Below are 20,452 nucleotides of genomic sequence, written 5' to 3'. Positions count from 1 at the left end.
TGGTGTAAAAATTCAGTCTCTCAGGACATTTCCTTTGTGATTTTCAAAATCAACTGTGTTAGGAATCTTTTGTGATTACTGAAATATGTGGAGATTGATTTTATTTTGCAATACTCTTTTTGGATGTTTTCATATTCTCATGATCTGGAATAAAATTTTCTTCTCTAATAAAGTTTTCTTGGAAATTAATTTCAAAAGTGATCATTTGGAGATATTTTTATTGGCAGATATATGTAAAGTTTCAATTAACATGGTCTCTAAACATTGTATTTTAATCTGTTAATAATTAAAGATGGTATAGCATCTATAAACTCTGATTCAGTGATTTTCAAGAATACAAGTAATACTGTAGTAACAAGCCATTACTTCAATTCCAAATTTTCTGTCCACAGATGAGCTTCAGCATCCTATCATGTGTTTCTTGTCCATTCAGATGTATTCTTTAACTGGATATTGATAATTTAAATTTATTTCATATTTTTATTTACCATTTTAATTTGTGAACTGCTTAGAAACATGTATGTATTTTGGATATTAACTCTATGTATATGTATATCTTCTAAAATGTAAACCTTTCAAAAAAACTGCTTTTGTCAATTGACATTATTGTATGTTTTCCTAAATCTTAATAAGAAATTTGAAATTGTTAAATATAACTATTTGAAATGACAGAGATTGGTTAAGAAGATTTTTTCACACCTAGAATGGAGAAAGTTATCTCTTTAATAAATGGAAACAAAAATAAAGAAAATCTTGCTTTACTTTTTATTTAAATTTTTAATTAATTTTTAAGGTAATAATTATTTGTACAATTTTATTAGCTTCTGGATAGAAAGAGTCTGTGGCAAAACGTTTATTTAAAATTTGCTCTTTTTTCACTAATGTGTCTCTATGACTTGCTTCTCTGTAAGATTTGAGGTTTGGGACAGTGTTTTAAGCAGCCTTGTATTATAATATCTGAAAATACTGGATCATAATAAACCATGCAGTCCATTGATTAAATGGATAAACAAATATCTTAAGACTTAGGAAAATCAATATTAATGAGTATATTTATAGATAACTTTGTCCTGAACAGTGGAAAAAGATACAGAAAGATCTGTGGAACAAAGGAACAATGTAATGGAGTTTGTCCTCTTGGGGCTCACTCAGAGTGTTCAGGGTCAGAAAATATTATTTATCATTTTCCTGCTCATCTACATTGTGATAATGGGCAAATTACTCATTCTCATGACTGTGGCTGTCCGCTGATTGCTGGATACCCCTATGTACTTATTTGTTGGCTACTTATCACTTATGGATGCTGTTTATTCAACTACAGTCACTCCAAATATGATTATAGACATGCTGTGTGAGAAGAAAACCATTTCCTTCCAAGCTTGCATGACCCAGCTATTTCTAGGACACTTATTTGGTGATGCTGATATATGCCACCTGGTGGTCATGGCCTATGACCGCTATGTGTCCATCTGTAAACCCTTGTATTATTTGACAATCATGAATAAGCAAATTTGAGCTCTGCTGCTACTGTTGGCCTGTGTCGGTGGGTTTTTGCCTACTGTAACCAGTTCATTTGCGACATGTACCCCTTGTTAGAACTTGCCTGCACTGACACCCATGTTATTGCCCTCATAGTGCTGGCCAATGATGGGGCAATCTGTATGGTCATCTTTACACTGTTACTCATCTTATATGGGGTCATTCTGCACTCCCTGAAGAATCAGCCAGGAAGGCAGGTGCAAAGCTTTATCCACCTGTGGCTCCCACATGACTGTGGTGGTCCTCCTCTTTGTGCCCTGTATTTTTATGCATGTGAGGCCTCCATCCACCTTACCCATTGATGAATTCTTGACTGTGTTTTATACCATTATCACCCATATGCTGAACCCTCTAATCTATACTCTGAGAAATGGAGAGATGAAAAATGCCATGAAAAAGCTCTGGATCAGAAGAAGAAAATGAGGCAGGCAGCAAAGAAACATATCACCTATTGTCAGCCTTTTGTGATTATTTAACTGTAGTAAGTGTCTCCTCAGATTTAAAAAGAAGTATGCCAAAACATTTAAATGAATGCTTGCAATCATCACAGCATACTTTAAAGATTTTCATTATTTCCTAGTCCAAAGTATATATTGATTTTGAAATAACATTTTTAAGATTTTCAGAGTTTCTTAGAAAATACATACAGTTGGGGGTATAAAATGTCACTATTCATTCTATTGATTTATCTTCTATATGAAAAGGTAAACGATAGCTAGTACTTTAAATTTATTTTTTCTTATTGATTTTCTCATGGTTTTCCTATAAATAAATATTGTAATCTTTTTCAAATTTGATAGAACACATTCCAGATTTCAGAAAAAAATATATGACATAAAAATTTCCTTGAACCCGCTCTACACATAGCCACCTATAGTAATATTAGAGATATATATTTTATTTTATATCTGCAAGAAATTTTGTATATATTTTTCTTTATATTGCTTAAAATGTTAACATCAAAGGAGAATGATGTTTCAGAGTTGTATATTTTAATCATAAGGAGGCTGAATTTATAAAGATAATCAAATGAAAAAAGTGCAGATAGAGATAAATAATTAAATCTTACTTATATTCACAATTGGGTAATCATAATATCTCAAGTGGAACAGATTTGTTTGCACTATATTTTCATAGAGATGAGACAGTAATATTCCCATCTAGGTTCAGTTCAGTTCAGTTCAGTTCAGTCGCTCAGTCGTGTCCGACTCTCTGTGACCCCATGAATCACAGCACGCCAGGCCTCCCTGTCCATCACCAACTCCCGGAGTTCACTCAAATTCATGTCCACAGAGTCGGTGATGCCATCCAGCCATCTCATTCTCCGTCGTCCCCTTCTCCTCCCGCCCCCAACCTTTCCCAGCATCAGAGTCTTTTCCAGTGAGTCAACTCGTCGCATGAGGTGGCCAAAGTATTGCAGTTTCAGCTTTAGCATCAGTCCTTCCAATGAACATCCAGGATTGATCTCCTCTAGAATGGACTGGTTGGATCTCCTTGCAGTATAAGGGACTCTCAAGAGTCTTCTCCAACACCACAGTACAAAAGCATCGATTCTTCGGCGGTCAGCCTTCTTCACAGTCCAACTCTCACATCCATACATGACCACGGGAAAAACCATTGCCTTGACTAGACGGACCTTGGTTGGCAAAGTAATGTCTCTGCTTTTTAATATACTATCAAGGTTGGTCATAACTTTCCTTCCAAGGAGTAAGCGTCTTTTAATTTCATGGCTGCAATCAGCATCTGCAGTGATTTTGGAGCCCAAAAAAACAAAGTCTGACACTGTTTCCACTGTTTTTCCATCTATTTCCCATGAAGTGATGGGACCAGATGCCATGATCTTTGTTTTCTGAATGTTGAGCTTCAAGCCAACCTTTTCACTCTCCTCTTTCACTTTCATCAAGAGGCTTTTGAGTTCCTCTTCACTTTCTGCCATAAGGGTAGTGTCATCTGCATATCTGAGGTTATTGATATTTCTCCCGGCAATCTTGATTCCAGCTTGTGCTTCTTCCAGCCCAGCGTTCCTCATGATGTACTCTGCATATAAGTTAAATAAGCAAGGTGACAATATACAACCTTGACGTACACCTTTTCCTATTTGGAACCAGTCTGATGTTCCATGTCCAGTTCTAACTGTTGCTTCCTGACCTGCATACAGGTTTCTCAAGAGGCAGGTCAGGTGGTCTGGGATTCCCATCTCTTTCAGAATGTTCCACAGTTTATCGTGATCGACACAGTCAAAGGCTTTGGCATAGTCAATGAAGCAGAAATAGATGTTTTTCTGAAACTCTCTTGCTTTCTCCATGATCCAGCGGATGTTGGCAATTTGATCTCTGGTGCCTCTGCCTTTTCTAAAACCTGCTTGAACATCTGGGAGTTCACGGTTTACATACTGCTGAAGCCTGTCTTGGAGAATTTTGAGCATGACTTTACTAGCGTGTGAGATGAGTGCAATTGGGGGATAGTTTGAGCATTCTTTGGCATTGCCTTTCTTTGGGATTGGAATGAAGACTGACCTCTTCCAGTCCTGTGGCCACTGCTGAGTTTTCCAAATCTGCTGGCATATTGAGTGCAGCACGTTCACAGCATCATCTTTCAAGACTTGAAATAGCTCAACTGGAATTCCATCACCTCCACTAGCTTTGTTCGTAGTGATGCTTTCTAAGGCCCACTTGACTTCACATTCCAAGATGTCTGGCTCTAGGTCAGTGATCACATTATTGTGACTATCTTGGTCGTGAAGATCTTTTTTGTACAGTTCTTCTGTGTATTCCTGCCACCTCTTCTTAATATCTTCTGCTTCTGTTAGGTCCATACCATTTCTGTCCTTTATCGAGCCCATCTTTGCATGAAATGTTCCCTTGGAATCTCTAATTTTCTTGAAGAGCTCTCTTGTTTTTCCTATTCTGTTGTTTTCCTCTATTTCTTTGCATTGATCACTGAGGAAGTCTTTCTTATCTGTCCTTGCTATTCTTTGGAACTCTGCATTCAGATGCTTATATCTTTCCTTTTCTCCTTTGCTTTTCACTTCTCTTCTTTTCACAGCTATTTGTAAGGCCTCCTCAGATAGCCATTTCGCTCTTTTGCATTTCTTTTCCATGGGGATGGTCTTGGTCCCTGTCTCCTGTACAATGTCACGAACCTCCGTCCAGAGTTCATCAGGCACTCTATCAATCAGATCTAGTCCCTTAAATCTATTTCTCACTTCCACTGTATAATCATAAGGGATTTGATTGAGGTCATATCTGAACGGTCTAGTGGTTTTCCCTACTTTCTTCAATTTAAGTCTGAACTTCGCAATAAGGAGTTCATGATCTGAGCCACAGTCAGCTCCTGGTCTTGTTTTCGCTAACTGTATACAGCTTCTCCATCTTTGGTTGCAAAGAATATAATCAATCTGATTTCGGTGTTGACCATCTGGTGATGTCCATGTGTAGAGTCTTCTCTTGTGCTGTTGGAAGAGGGTGTTTGCTATGACCAGTGCATTCTCTTGACAAAACTCTATTAGCCTTTGCCCTGCTTCATTCCGTGCTCCAAGGCCAAATTTGCCAGTTACTCCAGGTGTTTCTTGACTTCCTACTTTTGCATTCCAGTCCCCTAGAATGAAAAGGACATCTTTTTTGGGGGTTAGTTCTAAAAGGTCTTGTAGGTCTTCATAGAACCGATTAACTTCGGCTTCTTCAGCATTACTGGTTTGGGCATAGGCCTGGATTACTGTAATATTGAATGGTTTGCCTTGGAAACGAACAGAAATCATCCTGTCATTTTTAAGATTGCATCCAAGTACTGCATTTCGGACTCTTCTGTTGACCATGATGGCTACTCCATTTCTTCTAAGGGATTCCTGCCCACAGTAGTAGATATAATGGTCGTCTGAGTTAAATTCACCCATTCCAGTCCATTTTAATTCACTGATTCCTAGAATGTCAACGTTCACTCTTGCCATCTCCTGTTTGACCACTTCCAATTTGCCTTGATTCATGGACCTAACATTCCAGGTTCCTATGCAATACTGCTCTTTACAGCACCAGACCTTGCTTCTATCACTGGTCACATCCACAACTGGGTATTGGTTTTGCTTTTGCTCCATCCCTTTATTCCTTCTATAGTTATTTCTCCACTGAGCTCCAGTAGCATACTGGGCACCTACCGACCTGGGGAATTCCTCATTCAGTATCCTATCATTTTGCCCTTTGTTACTGTTCATGGGGTTCTCAAGGCAAGTATACTGAAGTGGTTTGCCATTCCCTTCTCCAGTGGACCACATTCGGCTGTGGTCCATGTGATCAGATTGGCTAGTTTCCTGTGATTATGATATCAGTCTGTCCGCCCTCTGATGCCCCCTATCAATACCTACCGTCTTATTTGGGTTTCTCTTACCTTGGTCGTGGAAAATCTCTTCACAGCCGCTCCAACAAAGTGCAGCCGCTGTACCTTACCTTGGGTGAGGGGTATCTCCTCGAGGCCGCCCCTCCTGACCTTGAACGCGGAGTAGCTCCTCTCGGCCCTCCTGCGCCCGCGCAGCCACCGCCTGTTGGACATGGGGTAGCTCCTCTCGGCCGCCGGCCCTGGCCTCAGGCGTGGGGTAGCTCCTCACGGCCGCACCTCTTTGCGTGGTTCGCTGCGCCGGGGCCGGCGTCTCTCGCGTCGGTTACAATATCTAATAATACTTCTGCTATTTTTCAGTATCTCCATCTCCGTTTTTACTTAGAGTTTTCCATAGGCTTCTATGAAGTGCCAGATTCTGACTTTCATGTGTAAATTTTGCATAAACCATAATCTTCAAAGAAGAACTACAGAGCTTGATACAAGATATTTTGGGTGGTGTAGTCTTTAAAAATGCTAACACCATATGCTATTCTTTTTTTAAATTTTTTTTATTGGAGGATAATTACTTTACAATATAATATTGGTTGGTTTTGCCACGCATTGACATGAATCCGCCCCAGGTGTACATGTGTTCCCCTTCTTGAACCCCCCTCCCACCTCTCTCCTCCCCTTATCCTCCCTCTGGGTCATCCCCGTGCACCAGCCCCGAGCATCCTGTATCATGCTTCGAACCTGGACTGGTGATTCATTTCACATATGATGATACACATGTTTCAATGCCATTCTCCCAAATCATCCCACCCTCACCCTCTCCCACAGAGTCCCAAAGACTGTTCTATACACCTATGTCTCTTTTGTTGCCTTGTATAAAGGGTTATCATTACTATCTTCTAAATTCCATATATATGCGTTAGTATATTATATTGGTGTTTTTCTTTCTGGCTTACTTCACTGTGTATAATAGGCTCCAGTTTAATCCACCTCATTAGAACTGATTCAAATGTATTTTTTTAATGGCTGAGTAATACTCCATTGTGTATATGTACCAAAGCTTTCTTATCCATTCGTCTGCATATGGACATCTAGGTTGCTTCCATGTCCTGGCTATTATAAACAGTGCTGCAATGAGCATTGGAGTACATGTTTCTCTTTCAATCCTGGTTTCCTCGGTGTGTATGCCCAGGATTGCGATTGCTGGATCATATGCCAGTTCTATTTCCAGTTTTTTGAGCAATCTCCACACAGTTGTCCATAGTGACTGTACTAGTTTGCATTCCCACCAACAGTGTAAGAGGCTTCCTTTTTCTCCACAACCTCTCCAGCATTTATTGCATGTAGACTTTTGGATAGCAGCCATTCTGACTGGTGTGAAATGGTATCTCATTGTGGTTTTGATTTGAATTTCTCTGGTTATGAGGGATGTTGAACATTTTTTCATGTGATTGTTAACCATCTGTATGTCTTCTTTGGAGAAATGTCTGTTTAGTTCCTTGGCCCGTGTTTTGATTGGGTCGTTTATTTTTCTGGAATTGAGCTGCAGGAGCTGCTTGTATATTTTGGAGATTAATTCTTTGTCATTTGTTTCAGTTGCTATTATTTTCTCCCATTCTGAAGGCTGTCTTTTTACCTTGCTTATAGTTTCCTTTGTTGTGCAGAAGCTTTTAATTTTAAATAGGTCCCATTTGTTTATTTTTGCTTTTATTTCCAATATTCTGGGAGGTAGGTCATGAAGGATCCTGCTGTGATTTATGTCAGAGAGTGTTTTGCCTGTGTTTTCCTCTAGGAATTTTATAGTTTCTGGTCTTACATTTCGATCTTTAATCCATTTTGAGTTTATTTTTGCGTATGGTGTTAGGAAGTGTTCTAGTTTCCTCTTTTACAAGTGGCTGACAAGTTTTCCCAGCACCACTTGTTAAATAGACTGTCTTTTCTCCATTTTATATTCTTGCCTCCTTTGTCAAAGATAAGGTGTCCATAGGTGCGTGGATTTATCTCTGGGTTTTCTATTTTGTTCCATTGATCTATATTTTTGTCTTTATGCCAGTACCATACTGCCTTGATGACTGTGGCTTTGTAGTAGAGCCTGTACTCCGGCAGGTTGATTCCCCCAGTTACATTCTTCTTCCTCAAGATTGCTTTGGCTATTCGAGGTTTTTTTGTATTTCCTTACAAATTGTGAGATTATTTGTTCTAGTTCTGTGAAAAACATCGTTGGTAGCTTGATAGGGATTGCATTGAATGTATAAATTACTTTGTGTAGTAAACTCATTTTCACAATATTTATTTTTCTAATCCATGAACATGGTATATTTCTCCATCTATTAGTGTCCTCTTTGATTACTTTCTCCAATGTTTTATAGTTTTCTGTGTACAGGTATTTTGTTTCTTTAGGTAGATATATTCTTAAGTATTTTATTCTTTTTGTTGCAACAGTGAATGGAATAGTTTCCTTAATTTCTCTTTCTATTTTCTCATTATTAGTGTATAGGAATGCAAGGGATTTCTGTGTGTTGATTTTATATCCTGCAACTTTACTGTATTCATTCATTAGCTCTAGTAGTTTTCTAGTAGAGTCTTTAGGGTTTTCTGTGTAGAGGATCATGTCATCAGCGAACAGTGAAAGTTTTACTTCTTCTTTTCCAATTTGTATTCCTTTTATGTCTTTTTCTGCTATGATTGCTGTGGACAAAATTTCCAGAACTATGTTGAATAGTAGTGGTGAGAGTGGGCACCCTTGTCTTGTTCCTGACTTTAGGGGAATTGCGTCAGTTTTTCACCATTGAGGATAATGTTTGCTGTGGGTTTGTCATATATAGATTTTATTATGTTGAAGTATGTTCCTTCTATTCCCATCTTCTGGAGGGTTTTTTTTTTTAAATCATAAATGGATGTACAATTTTGTTGAAAGCTTTCTCTGCATCTGTTGAGATAATCATGATTCTTATTTTTCACTTTGTTAATGTCGTGTATTACATAGATTGATTTGTGTATATTGAAGAATCATTGCATTTGTGGGATAAAGCCCACTTGGTCAAGATGTATGATATTCTTAATGTGTTGTTGGATTCTGATTTCTAGAATTTTGTTAAGGATTTTTGCATCTATGTTCATCAGTGATATTGACCTGAAGTTTTCGTTTTTTTGGGATCTTTACCAGGTTTTGGGATTAGGGTGATGGTGGCCTCATAGAATGAGTGTGGAAGTTTCCCTTCCTCAGCAATTTTCTGGAAGAATTTGAGTAGAATAGGTGTTCAGTTCAGTTCAGTTTAGTCGCTCAGTCGTGTCCCACTCTTAGAGACCCCATGAACCACAGCACGCCAGGCCTCCCTGTCCATCACCAACTCCCGGAGTTCACTCAAACTCAGGTCCATCGAGTCGGTGATGCCATCCAGCCACCTCATTCTCTGTCGTCCCCGTTTCCTCCTACCCCCAATCGCTCCCAGCATCAGAGTCTTTTCCAGTGAGTCAACTCGTCGCATGAGGTGGCCAAAGTATTGGAGTTTCAGCTTTAGCATAAGTCCTTCCAATGAACACCCAGGATTGATCTCCTCTAGAATGGACTGGTTGGATCTCCTTGCAGTCCAAGGGACTCTCCAGAGTCTTCTCCAGCACCACAGTTTAAAATCATCAATTCTTCAGCGATCAGCTTTCTTCACAGTCCAACTCTCACATCCATACATGACCACTGGAAAAACCATAGCCTTGACTAGACAGACCTTTGTTGGCAAAGTAATGTCTCTGCTTTTTAATATGCTATCTAGGCTGGTCATAACTTTCCTTCCAAGGAGTAAGCATCTTTTAATTTCATGGCTGTAATCAGCATCCGCAGTGATTTTGGAGTCCAAAAAAATAAAGTCTGACACTGTTTCGAATTTTTCCCAATCTATTTCCCAAGAAGTGATGGGACCAGATGCCATGATCTTCGTTTTCTGAATATTAAGCTTCAAGCCAACCTTTTCACTCTCCTCTTTCACTTTCATCAATAGGCCTTTGAGTTCCTCTTCACTTTCTACCATAAGGGTGGTGTCATCTGCATCTCTGAGGTTACTGATATTTCTCCCAGCAATCTTGATTCCAGCTTGTGCTTCTTCCAGCCCAGCGTTCCTCATGATATACTCTGCATATAAGTTAAATAAGCAAGGTGACAATATACAACCTTGACGTACTTAGCTCTTCTCTAAATTTTTGGTAGAATTCAGCTGTGAAGCCTTCTGGACCTGGGCTTTTGTTTGCTGAACGATTTCTGATTACAGCTTCTATTTCCATGCTTGTGATGGGTCTGTAAACATTTTCTATTTCTTCCCCGTTCCATTTTGGAAAGTTGTACTTTTCTAAGAATTTGTCCATTTCTTCCAAGTTGTCCATTTTATTGCCATATAATTGTTGATAGTATTCTCTAATGATCCTTTGTATTTCTGTGTTGTGTGTTGTGATCTCTCCCTTTTCATTTCTAATTTTATTGATTTGTTTCTTCTCCCTTTGTTTCTTGATGTGTCTGGCTAGTGGTTTGTCAATTTTATCTACCCTCTCAAAGAACCAGCTTTTGGCTTTGTTGATTTTTGCTATGGTCTCTTTTGTTTATTTTGCATTTATATCTTCCCTAATTTTTAAGATTCATTTCCTTCTACTAACCCTGGGGTTCTTCATTTCTTCCTTTCCTAGTTTCTTTAGGTGTAGAGTTAAGTTATTTAGTTGACTTTTTTCTTGTTTCTTGAGGTGTGCCTGTATTGCTATGAACTTCCCCCTTAACACTGCTTTTAGAGTGTCCCAGAGGTTTTGGGTTGTTGTGTTTTCACTTTCATTCATTTTTATGCATATTTTGATTTCATCTATGTTTTATTCGTTATTCAGCAGCGTGTTGTTCAGACTCCATATGTTTGCATTTATAACAGTTTTTCTCCTGTAACTGAGATCTAATCTTACTGCATTGTGGTCAGAAAAGATGCTTGGAATGATTTCAATTTTTTTGAATTTACCAAGGCTAGATTTATGGCCCAGGATGTGATCTATCCTGGAAAAAGTTCCGTGTGCACTTGAGAAAAAGGTGAAATTCATTGTTTTGGAATGAAATGTCCTATAGAGATCTATTAGGTCTAACTGGTCTATTATATCATTTAAAGTTTGTGTTTCCTTGTTAATTTTCTGTTTAGTTAATCTATCCATAGGTGTGAGTGGGTTATTAAATTCTCCCACTATTATTGTGTTGTTGTTAATTTCCCCTTTCATACTTGTTAGTAATTGTCTTACATATTGCGGTGCTCCTATGTTGGGTGCATAAATATTTATAATTGTTATATCTTCTTTTTGGATTGATCCTTTGATCATTATGTAGTTTTCTTCTTTGCCTCTTTTCACAGCCTGTGTTTTAAAATCTACTTTATCTGATATGAGTATTGCTACTCCTGCTTTCTTTTGGTCTCTATTTGCGTGGAATATCTTTTTCCAGCCCTTCACTTTCAGTCTGTATGTGTCCCTCATTTTGAGGTGGGTCTCTTGTAGACAACATACATGGGGGGTCTTGTTTTTGTATCCATTCAGCCAGCTTCTGTGGTTTGATTGGGACATTCAACCCATTTATGTTTAAGGGAATTATTGATAAGAATGATCCCATTGCCATTTATTTATTGTTTTGGGTTCGAGTTTATACATCCTTTCTGTCTAGAGCAGATCCTTAAGCATTTGTTGGAGAGCTGGTTTGGTGATGCTGAATTCTCTCAGCTTTTGCTTGCTTTTGATTTCTCCTTTATATTTGAATGAGATCCTTGCTGGGTACAGTAATCTGGGCTGTAGCTTATTTTGTTTCATCACTTTAAGTTTGTCATGCCATTCCCTCCTGGCCTGAAGAGTTTCTGTTGAAAGATCAGCTGTTATCCTTATGGGAATCCCCTTGTGTGTTATTTGTTGTTTTTCTCTTGCTGCTTTTATTATTTGTTCTTTGTGCTTGATCTTTGCTAATTTGATTAATATGTGTCTTGGAGTATTTCACCTTGGGTTTATCCTGTTAGGGACTCTCTGGGTTTCTTGGACTTGGGTGATTATTTCCTTCCCCATTTTAGGGAAGTTTTCAACTATTATCTCCTTAAGTATTCTCTCATGGTCTTTCTCTTTGTCTTCTTCTCCTGGGACTCCTATAATTCGAATGTTGGGGTGTTTAACATTGTCCCAGGTGTCTCTAATATTGTCTTCATTTCTTTTAATTCGTTTTTCTTTTTCCATCTCTGTTTCATTTATTTCTACAATTCTATTTTCTAGCTCGCTTATCCTGTCTTCTGCCTCCGTTATTCTACTGTTTGTTCCCTCAAGAGTGTTTCTGATCTCATATATTGCATTATTCATTGTATACTGACTCTTTTTTATTTCCTCTAAATCCTTATTAAACCTTTCTTGCATCTTCTCAATCCTAGTCTCCAGGTTATTTATCTGTAACTCCAGTTTGCTTTCAAGATTTTGAATCATTTTCACTATCAAAATTCTATATTCTTTATCAGGTAGTTTCCCTATATCTTCCTCTTTTGTTTGTGTTGTTGGGCATTTATCCTCTCCTTTACTTGCTCTGTATTTCTCTGCCTCTTCATCTTGCTTATATTGCTGTGCTTGGGGTGGCCTTTCCGTATTCTGGCAGTTTGTGGAGTTCTCTTTATTATGTAGTTTCCTTTCTGTGTGTGGGATTGGACGGGTGGCTGTCATGGTTCCCTGGTTAGGGAAGCTTGTGTTGGCGTTCTGGTGGGTGGAGCTGGATTTCTTCTCTCTGGAGTGCAGTGAAGTGTCCAGTAATGAGTTTGAGATGTTAGTGGGTTTGGAGTGGCTTTGGGCAGCCTGTATATTGATGCTCAGGGCTATTCTGTGTTGCTGGAGAATTTGCGTGTTATGTGTTTCTTTGAAACTTGTTGACCCTTGGGTGGTGCCTGGTATGTATGGAGGCATTTGATGAGCTCCTATCAATTAATGTTCCCTGAAACAGGATATCTCTGGTGTTCTCAGGATTTGGAGTTAAGCCTCTGCCTGTGGTTTTCAGTCTTATTCTTGCAGTAGGCTCAAGAGTTCTCTATCTGTCACTTCCAAGGAAGTTCCTTCTGTTTAAGCTCTTCTGTTTCCTGGTCTCTTCAGTGTCTAATTCCCTTCCTGACACAAGGGGACGGTTATGGACACTTTTTAGGCTCACCTCTTCAGTGGTGCTGTGGGGAGGGAGGAATGCTGCTAACAAATATCACTGGCGTCTGTGAGGAGTGCTCGCAGTGTCTCGGCTACACTGGGATTGCCCCCGCTCAAGGTGTGTGTGCTTTCCTTGTTTATGCTGCTCAGGCTCTAGGTTGCTTGCTGGGAACTGTCTGAGGCTATCGCTGGGTTGTATGCACTTCCCAGGTTTGAGCGGCTCAGGTTCCGGTACTTGGGTACTCCACAAAGGCGCAGATTTGTTTGGGCCTGTGTTTTGTGCCCTTCTCCAGTCTGAGAAGCTCAGGTGATCAGGTTTTTGGCGAGCGTGGTTACTGCGAGTTATTGCCTCCCTGGTCCCTGCTGTTCGGTTTTCTGGGTGTACAACCTGCGCACCTTCTCAGGCGGATATTGATTGGCCCAAATCCTAGAAGTCTTGGTTAGCAACGAAGCCTGCCTGCAGCTTGGTATCGGAAGCCTCTCTGGGGCCATGGTTACTCCCTTCCGGCTCTGGCTGCCCTCCCCTACCTGTCTCAGCAGGGGATGGTGGATGGGCCTACCGCAGCCAGCTAGCTCTGTTCAGTCCTTTGTTCTGTGAGTGGGTCTGGCGGTGTCTTAGGTTGGGGCTTTTCACCTTTTCGTGGGGTAGTTATCCCACAATCTTCTTAGCTATCGCCAGTTAGTGCCCTCAGATTGCCCTTGGGGCATTCAGGTCCGGTCCTCACTCTAAGCGCTGCCGCCCATGTCTGACTGCCCAGCCCCCATTTGCTAGTGGGGGGTGCGGGCTGCTGTGCCGCTTCTCCACTGAGATTTTCCTCTGGGCACTTAGTCCGTGGATTTTAATTATTTCTTTTTTCTCCAGGTCATGTTGCCCTCTGAAGTTCCAAGGCTCACCACAGACTCGCCAGTGAGTGTTTCCAGGTGTTTGGAAACTTCTCTCTTTTTTAAAGCCTCCCTTCACAGGTCGGATCTCTGTACCTCCCTCTTTTGACTCTCTTTTTATCTTTTATACAATTTCCTACCTCCTTTAGAAGACAATGGACTGCTTTTCTGGGTGCCTGATGTCCTCTGCTGGCATTCAGAGTTGTTTTGTGGGATTTACTCAGCGTTCAAATGTTCTTTTGCTGAATTTGTTGGGGAGAAAGTGGTCTTCCCGTCCTATTCCTCTGCCATCTTCCAAGGTAGTCCATATGCTATTCTTATAACTCATTGATGAAATACAAATTACTAGGTAATAAAGAGGTCAGAATATATTGCTTTTTATAGAGAAGTCCTGTTTCATAAAATTCTGTCTCTGTATGAACTTTGAAACAAAATATTATCCACTTCTAGATAGAATCATGTGGTCAAAGAAGCTTACTATTCTTCCTCCCTTACTTAGTCTGAATTCATGAGGGACTATAGTTATGAGGTGATGGGTGTTTTTTAATAAATCACACATTGTATGAGAAAAACATCCTATCTCATTTTTTTTTTATCCCTGTTACATGAAGATTTCTTAGATTATCTCGAAAACTTCTCAAACACTATACTATTCACTAAATAAAACCAACTATTTGGGTTTATCAGATCTTCTGTAATATATTTCTCCAGTTTAAGGTACTTTTGTAGAATGAAAATGTGTGTCCCTCTCCAAAATCATAAATAAGTTCCTTTCTAATGTGGTGAAGTTGGAGAGGAGCTTTAGGAAATGTTACCTAATGAAGGTTGTGCCCTGACAAGTGGAGTTAATGTCCTTATAAAGAGACCTCAGAGACCTCGCTTGACCCTTCTGCCATGTGAGGACATAGGAAAAAAGGGAAGTCTCTGAACTAGGAAGGGGACCTCACCAGCTCTGGGAATCTGCTGGGACATTAATCTTTGGCTCCTGGGCCTCCACACCTGTGAAAAATAAGTGCCTATGGTTTAAATCATCCAGTCCATGGTATTCTGTAATAGCAACTAGAAGGACCAAGATTGAACTTTAGTTAATTTTCAAATTTGGGTAGATATCAAATGAAGATGGGAATACCAGACCACTTGACCTGCCTCCTGAGAAATCTGCATGCAGGTCAGGAAGCAACAGTTAGAACTGGACATGGAACAACAGACTGGCTCCAAATTGGAAAAGAGGTATGTCAAGGCTGCATATTGTCACGCTACTTATTTAACTTATATGCAGAGTACATCATGAGAAATGCTGGGCTGGAAGAAGCACACACTGGAATCAAGATTGCTGGGAGAAATATCAATAACCTCAGATATGCAGATGACACCACCTTTATGGCAGAAAAAGAAGAACTAAAGAGCCTTTTGATGAAGAGAGTGAAAAAGTTGTCTTAAAACTTAACATTCAAAACACTAAGATCATGGCAACTGGTCCCAACACTTCATGGCAAAGAGATGGGGAAACAGTGGGGACATAGAGAGACTTTACTTTTCTGGGCTCGAAAATCACTGCAGATGGTGATTGCAGCCACAAAATTAAAATATGCTTACTCCTTGGAAGGAAAGTTATGACCAACCTAGCTGCTAAGCTGCTAAGTCGCTTCATTCGTGTCCGACTCTGTGAGACCCCATAGACGGCAGCCGACCAGGCTCCGCTATCCCTGGGATTCTCCAGGCAAGAGCACTGGAGTGGGTTGCCATTGCCTTCTATGATGACCAACCTAGATAGCATATTAAAAAGCAGACACATTACTTTGCCAACAAAAGTCAAGGCTATGGTTTTTCCAGTGTTCATGTATGGATGTGAGAGTTGGACTATAAAGAAAGCTGAGCACAGAAGAATTGATGCTTTTGAGCTGTGGTTTTGGAGAATACTCTTGAGAATCCCTTGGACAACAAGGAGATCCAACCAGTCCATCCTAAAAGAGATCGGTCCTGGGTGTTCATTGGAAGGACTGATGTTGAAGCTGAAACCACAATACTTTGGCCACCTGATGTGAAGAGCTGACTTATTGGAAAAGACTGTGATGCTGTGAAAGATTGAGGGCAGGAGGAGAAGGGGACGACAGAGGATGAGATGGTTGGATGGCATCACCGAATCAGTGGACATGCGTTTGGGTAAACTCCAGGAGTTGATGATGGACAGGGAGGCCTGGCGTGCTGTGGTTCATGGCGTCGCAGAGTCAGACACGACTGAGCGACTGAACAGAACTGAACAAATGAAGAGATAAAAGTCTCTGTTAATATGTTAAAGCCTCTGTTTATTGATCTGTAATCTCCCTGAGGTCATGAAAAGTTACTTAGTTGTCTGTGTTCTCTTTTCCTTGCACAGTATATGGAACATAGAAACAACTCTGTAGATTTTGTTGACTCCTTGAATTCTTGATCTACTGAAGTGGGAATTTTTCCAGAGCCACAGTTTGAAAGTTTCATTTCTTTAGTGTTTATCCTTCTTTACAGTCCAACTCTAACATTCATACACCTAGGGGGCTCATCTTTCAGTGTCATATCTTTTTGCTTTTTCATACTGTTCATGGTATTATCGAGGCAGAAATGTTGAAGTGGTTTGTCATTGCCTTCTCCAGTACTTTATAATATGATATATAAAAATTATATATAAAATATGTGTAGTGCATTACCTATCAATCTGTCTAGCCATACATCCTCTACCTACAATGTATAAATCCTTTGAAATGTATTGCAGCTAGGCAATGACATAGGAATTATCTACTTTGGTGTCTGGCTAATGAATACTTTCAGATGAATGGAATAATAGTTCCATAAATGTTTTTTTTATCCCCACTTTCCTACTAGCACCAAATTGCCTTTCTGAAACTATGCAACAACTATGCGAAAAAAAAAAATTATCTGCATTTGAAACAGATTTTGAATGACTTGTTCTGGGATCAGCATCTGTCATTTTCTGGAAATCAAGTCAGATATAATCTTCAATGAAAGAGTTTAAATAGGTTTACCAGAGAAGGAAATGGCAAGCCACTCCAGTACTCTTGCCTAGAAAGTCCCATGGATGGAGAAGCCTGGTAGACTGCAGTCCATGGGGTTGCTAAGGGTCGGACACGACTGAGCGATTTCACTTTCACTTTTTACTTTCACACATTGGAGAAGGAAATGGCAACCCACTTCAGTGTTCTTGCCTGGAGAATCCCAGGGACGGGGGAGCCTGGTGGGCTTCCGTCTATGGGGTCACACAGAGTCGGACACGACTGACGTGACTTAGCAGTAGCAACCTATTTTGTAGGTCAAAATTTAATCAAGGAAGTTTTTAGATATTTTATTTCTGTCCAGACTGGGCTTTTCTATCTTGGTGAAATGAACTGAAAAATGAACTAAAATTTTTTTTTTATAGCTTTTCCCTTAGAGGACAGGTTTCCATAAGTCCTGTTCCACATGATGATTATCCTGGTGGCTTCTCTGGAGGCAAAGAAAGTACTATAAAGTTATGATTATGGTTTCCCAAGGAACTTAATTAATCCAAAATTATCCCTGGAGAAGCACCAATTGAATGACTCAATAATATGTGTGACTTTTCAAATGTAGATAAGGTGTTTATACACCTTTTCCCTCACTTCACATGACAGACTTTTATGAATTTAAACAGTAGACTCAAATCATAAGTATATACATGAAATTATTCTCCATCCTTCAGGAAAACCAAAGTTCAACAATGAAGAGAGGACACTAAAACTGGTTCGGAATCAAAATACTATAAATGTTAGTCCACTATTTTACTTTGATTGGTATAAAATACATAGAGCAACATTTTATGTCAGTAATTCATACATAATTTCCAGTTTTCTCTCCAATTAAAATGTTGATTTAACATTGGTGTTTAGCAAAAATCCTGACAACGATGAATATTCTGAGTCTCTCTTCACAATCAAGAATCAGAGTTCTTTAGGTAACAGGACATTCATATTCATGTTGAAAACCCAAATAGTTTGAAAGGTAATGTCTTTCTGAAATCCTGAGATGAATTAGATTTTCTTCAAACATGAAAAGAGTTTGTCACATAGAAAGAGTTAAAAGGAAAATGATAATGAATGTATCTGATTTTGTGTTCACAGAGTTGGCATCAGTTATGATGGGAAAAGGAGAAAGCATCAGAGTCCAGAACATGTATTACATGATTGTCTTCTTATGCAGGTAAACTGGATCTGCACTTATACACAAGATTCTGCCTTAGGCTTTCCATTTAGCAAGAGTACATTGGTGGTGTGAGAATTCAGTCTTTTAAGAGTTTTCCTTTCTGATTTTCATAATCAGCCATATTAAGAATCTTTTGTGATCACTAAAATATATTAAGATTGATTCTATTTTGTAATACTCTTTTTAGAAATCTTCATGTTCAAATTCTCTGAAATAGAATTTCCATCTGTAACATAAATTTTTAATAGAAGTTAATTTTAAATGTAACTATTTGGGAATATTTTGATGGACAGATATTTACAAATTTGATGTTAGATTCATTTACTATGTTATCTAAACTTTGTTTGTTAAACTGCTCAAAATTAAAAGATGATGTAGCATCTGTAAATGTTGATTCAGTCACTTTGAAGAACCCAAGGTGATATGGTATGAAGCAAGCTATTTCTGCAATTTCTATTTTTCTGTTCACAGGTGAGTTTCAGCATCTGATTGTATGTTTGTTGGTCATTTAGATGTGTTCTTCCTTTAAATATTTTTATATTTTTATTTATAATTTTATTCATAAATTGGTTAGAGATATTTGTCTATTTTAGAAATTTACTCTATGCATGCTCCCTAAAACATAAATTATTTTTCAAGCTATTAATACTTTTCTTCAGTTGATGTTATTGGATCCTTTCCTAAATCCAAAACATATATCAATTTGAAATTTCAGTGATTGGTTAAGAAGATTCTTTGACCCCTGGAATGAAGACAGTTATCTCATTAATAAATTGAATATAAAATAAAGAAAAATTTGCTTTACAATTTAAACTAAAACTTTATTCAGTTTTTATTTTATGTAAGATATTAACTATATTTACAATTTCATTAGCTTCCAGATGGAAAACTAGTTGTGGCACCTATTTTATTTAATACTGTGTCCTTTTTTCCATGTATATAAATCTCAATTATTTGACACTTTGTAAGATTTTTGAGATCAAGACAATGTTTTGATCAACCTTATAATATCTAACAGCACTGCATCATAATAAACCTTAACGTTCATTGAATGAATAAACAATTTAACTTAAGACTTCAGATATCCTCTAGTAATAATTATATTTGAAGGTAATTTTGCCCCGAACTCTGAAATAAGACTTACAGAAGAACCTATGGAACAAAGGAATAATGTGACTGAATTTGTCCTCTTGGGGCTCACTCAGCGTCTCCAGGGCCAGAGAACATTATTTGTTGTCTTCTTGCTCATCTACCTGGTGACAATGATGGGTAACCTACTCATTGTCCTGACTGTGGTGTTCAGCCCAACACTGCATGTCCCTATGTACTTCTTCCTTGGCTATTTATCATTTCTTGATGGTGTTTATTCTACAACAGTCACTCCAAACATGATTATAGACTTACTGTGTGAAAAGAAAACCATTTCCTTCCAAGCTTGCATGATCCAACTTTTTATAGGGCACTTATTTGGTGGTGCTGATATAATACTCCTGGTGGTCATGGCCTATGACCGCTATGTGGCAATCTGCAAACCCTTGCATTATTTGACAATCATGAATAAACGAGTTTGTGTTCTGTTGTTTCTTCTTACTTTGGTTGGTGGGTTTTTGCATGGGGTACTTCATCCTCTCTTTGTTTACAACCTTCCCTATTGTGGCCCCAACATAATTGATCATTTCATCTGTGATATGTACCCTTTGATAAAACTTGCCTGCACTGACACCTACATTACTGTCCTCACAGTGCTGGCCAATGATGGGGCAATCTCCTTGGTCATGTTTACACTCTTACTCATCTCCTATGGGGTCATTCTGCACTCCCTAAAAAATGTTAGTCAGGAAGGGAGGCACAAAGCCTTGTCCACCTGTGGGTCCCACATTACTGTGGTGGTCCTCTTCTTTGTGCCGTGTATTTTCATATATGTGAGACCCCCCTGTACTTTACCTATGGATAAATACTTGACAGTGTTTTATACCATTATCACCCCTATGTTGAACCCTCTAATTTATACTCTGAGAAATGGTGAGATGAAAAATGCCATGAAAAAGTTTTGGATCAGAAAAAGAAAGTGAGGAAGCAGGGAAACATACTATCTATTTTCAATGAAGAATTACTCTTTCCAGGAAAGTCTTGTATGATTATTCAACTGCATTAAATTTCTACTCAGAGTTAATAACCTGGGCATTTTGAAAATATTTATGATTTGAATACTTAATGATCAAAATGTGAATTTTAAGAATTTCATCATTTAATAATTCAAAGTATATATTTTGTTCTAAATGTAATTTTAAGATTATCATAATTTCTTGTGAAATTATGTATAGTATGGGGGTGTAAC

At 38.7% G+C, this 20,452-nt stretch overlaps 1 protein-coding gene and 1 pseudogene across 1 annotated transcript; both read left to right on the top strand.

Moving 5' to 3' along the window:
* The first annotated feature begins 1,107 nt into the window (after positions 1 to 1,107).
* LOC129557388 (olfactory receptor 4A5-like) lies at positions 1,108 to 1,962 on the top strand (annotated as a pseudogene).
* Positions 1,963 to 19,268: 17,306 nt separating this feature from the next.
* Positions 19,269 to 20,186, top strand: LOC129557456 (olfactory receptor 4A15-like). The gene has a single exon (XM_055427980.2). It carries the CDS (start codon positions 19,269 to 19,271, stop codon positions 20,184 to 20,186), a length of 918 nt encoding a protein of 305 aa, XP_055283955.2.
* The last annotated feature ends 266 nt before the right edge of the window (positions 20,187 to 20,452 follow it).

Source organism: Moschus berezovskii, chromosome 7 (genome assembly GCF_049115385.1).
Source record: "Moschus berezovskii isolate FMDL1 chromosome 7, NW_MosBer_1.0, whole genome shotgun sequence".
Taxonomy (NCBI): Eukaryota; Metazoa; Chordata; class Mammalia; order Artiodactyla; family Moschidae; genus Moschus; species Moschus berezovskii.
Note: the sequence above shows the minus strand (reverse complement) of the source record. Positions and strands in the feature narration are given on the sequence as shown.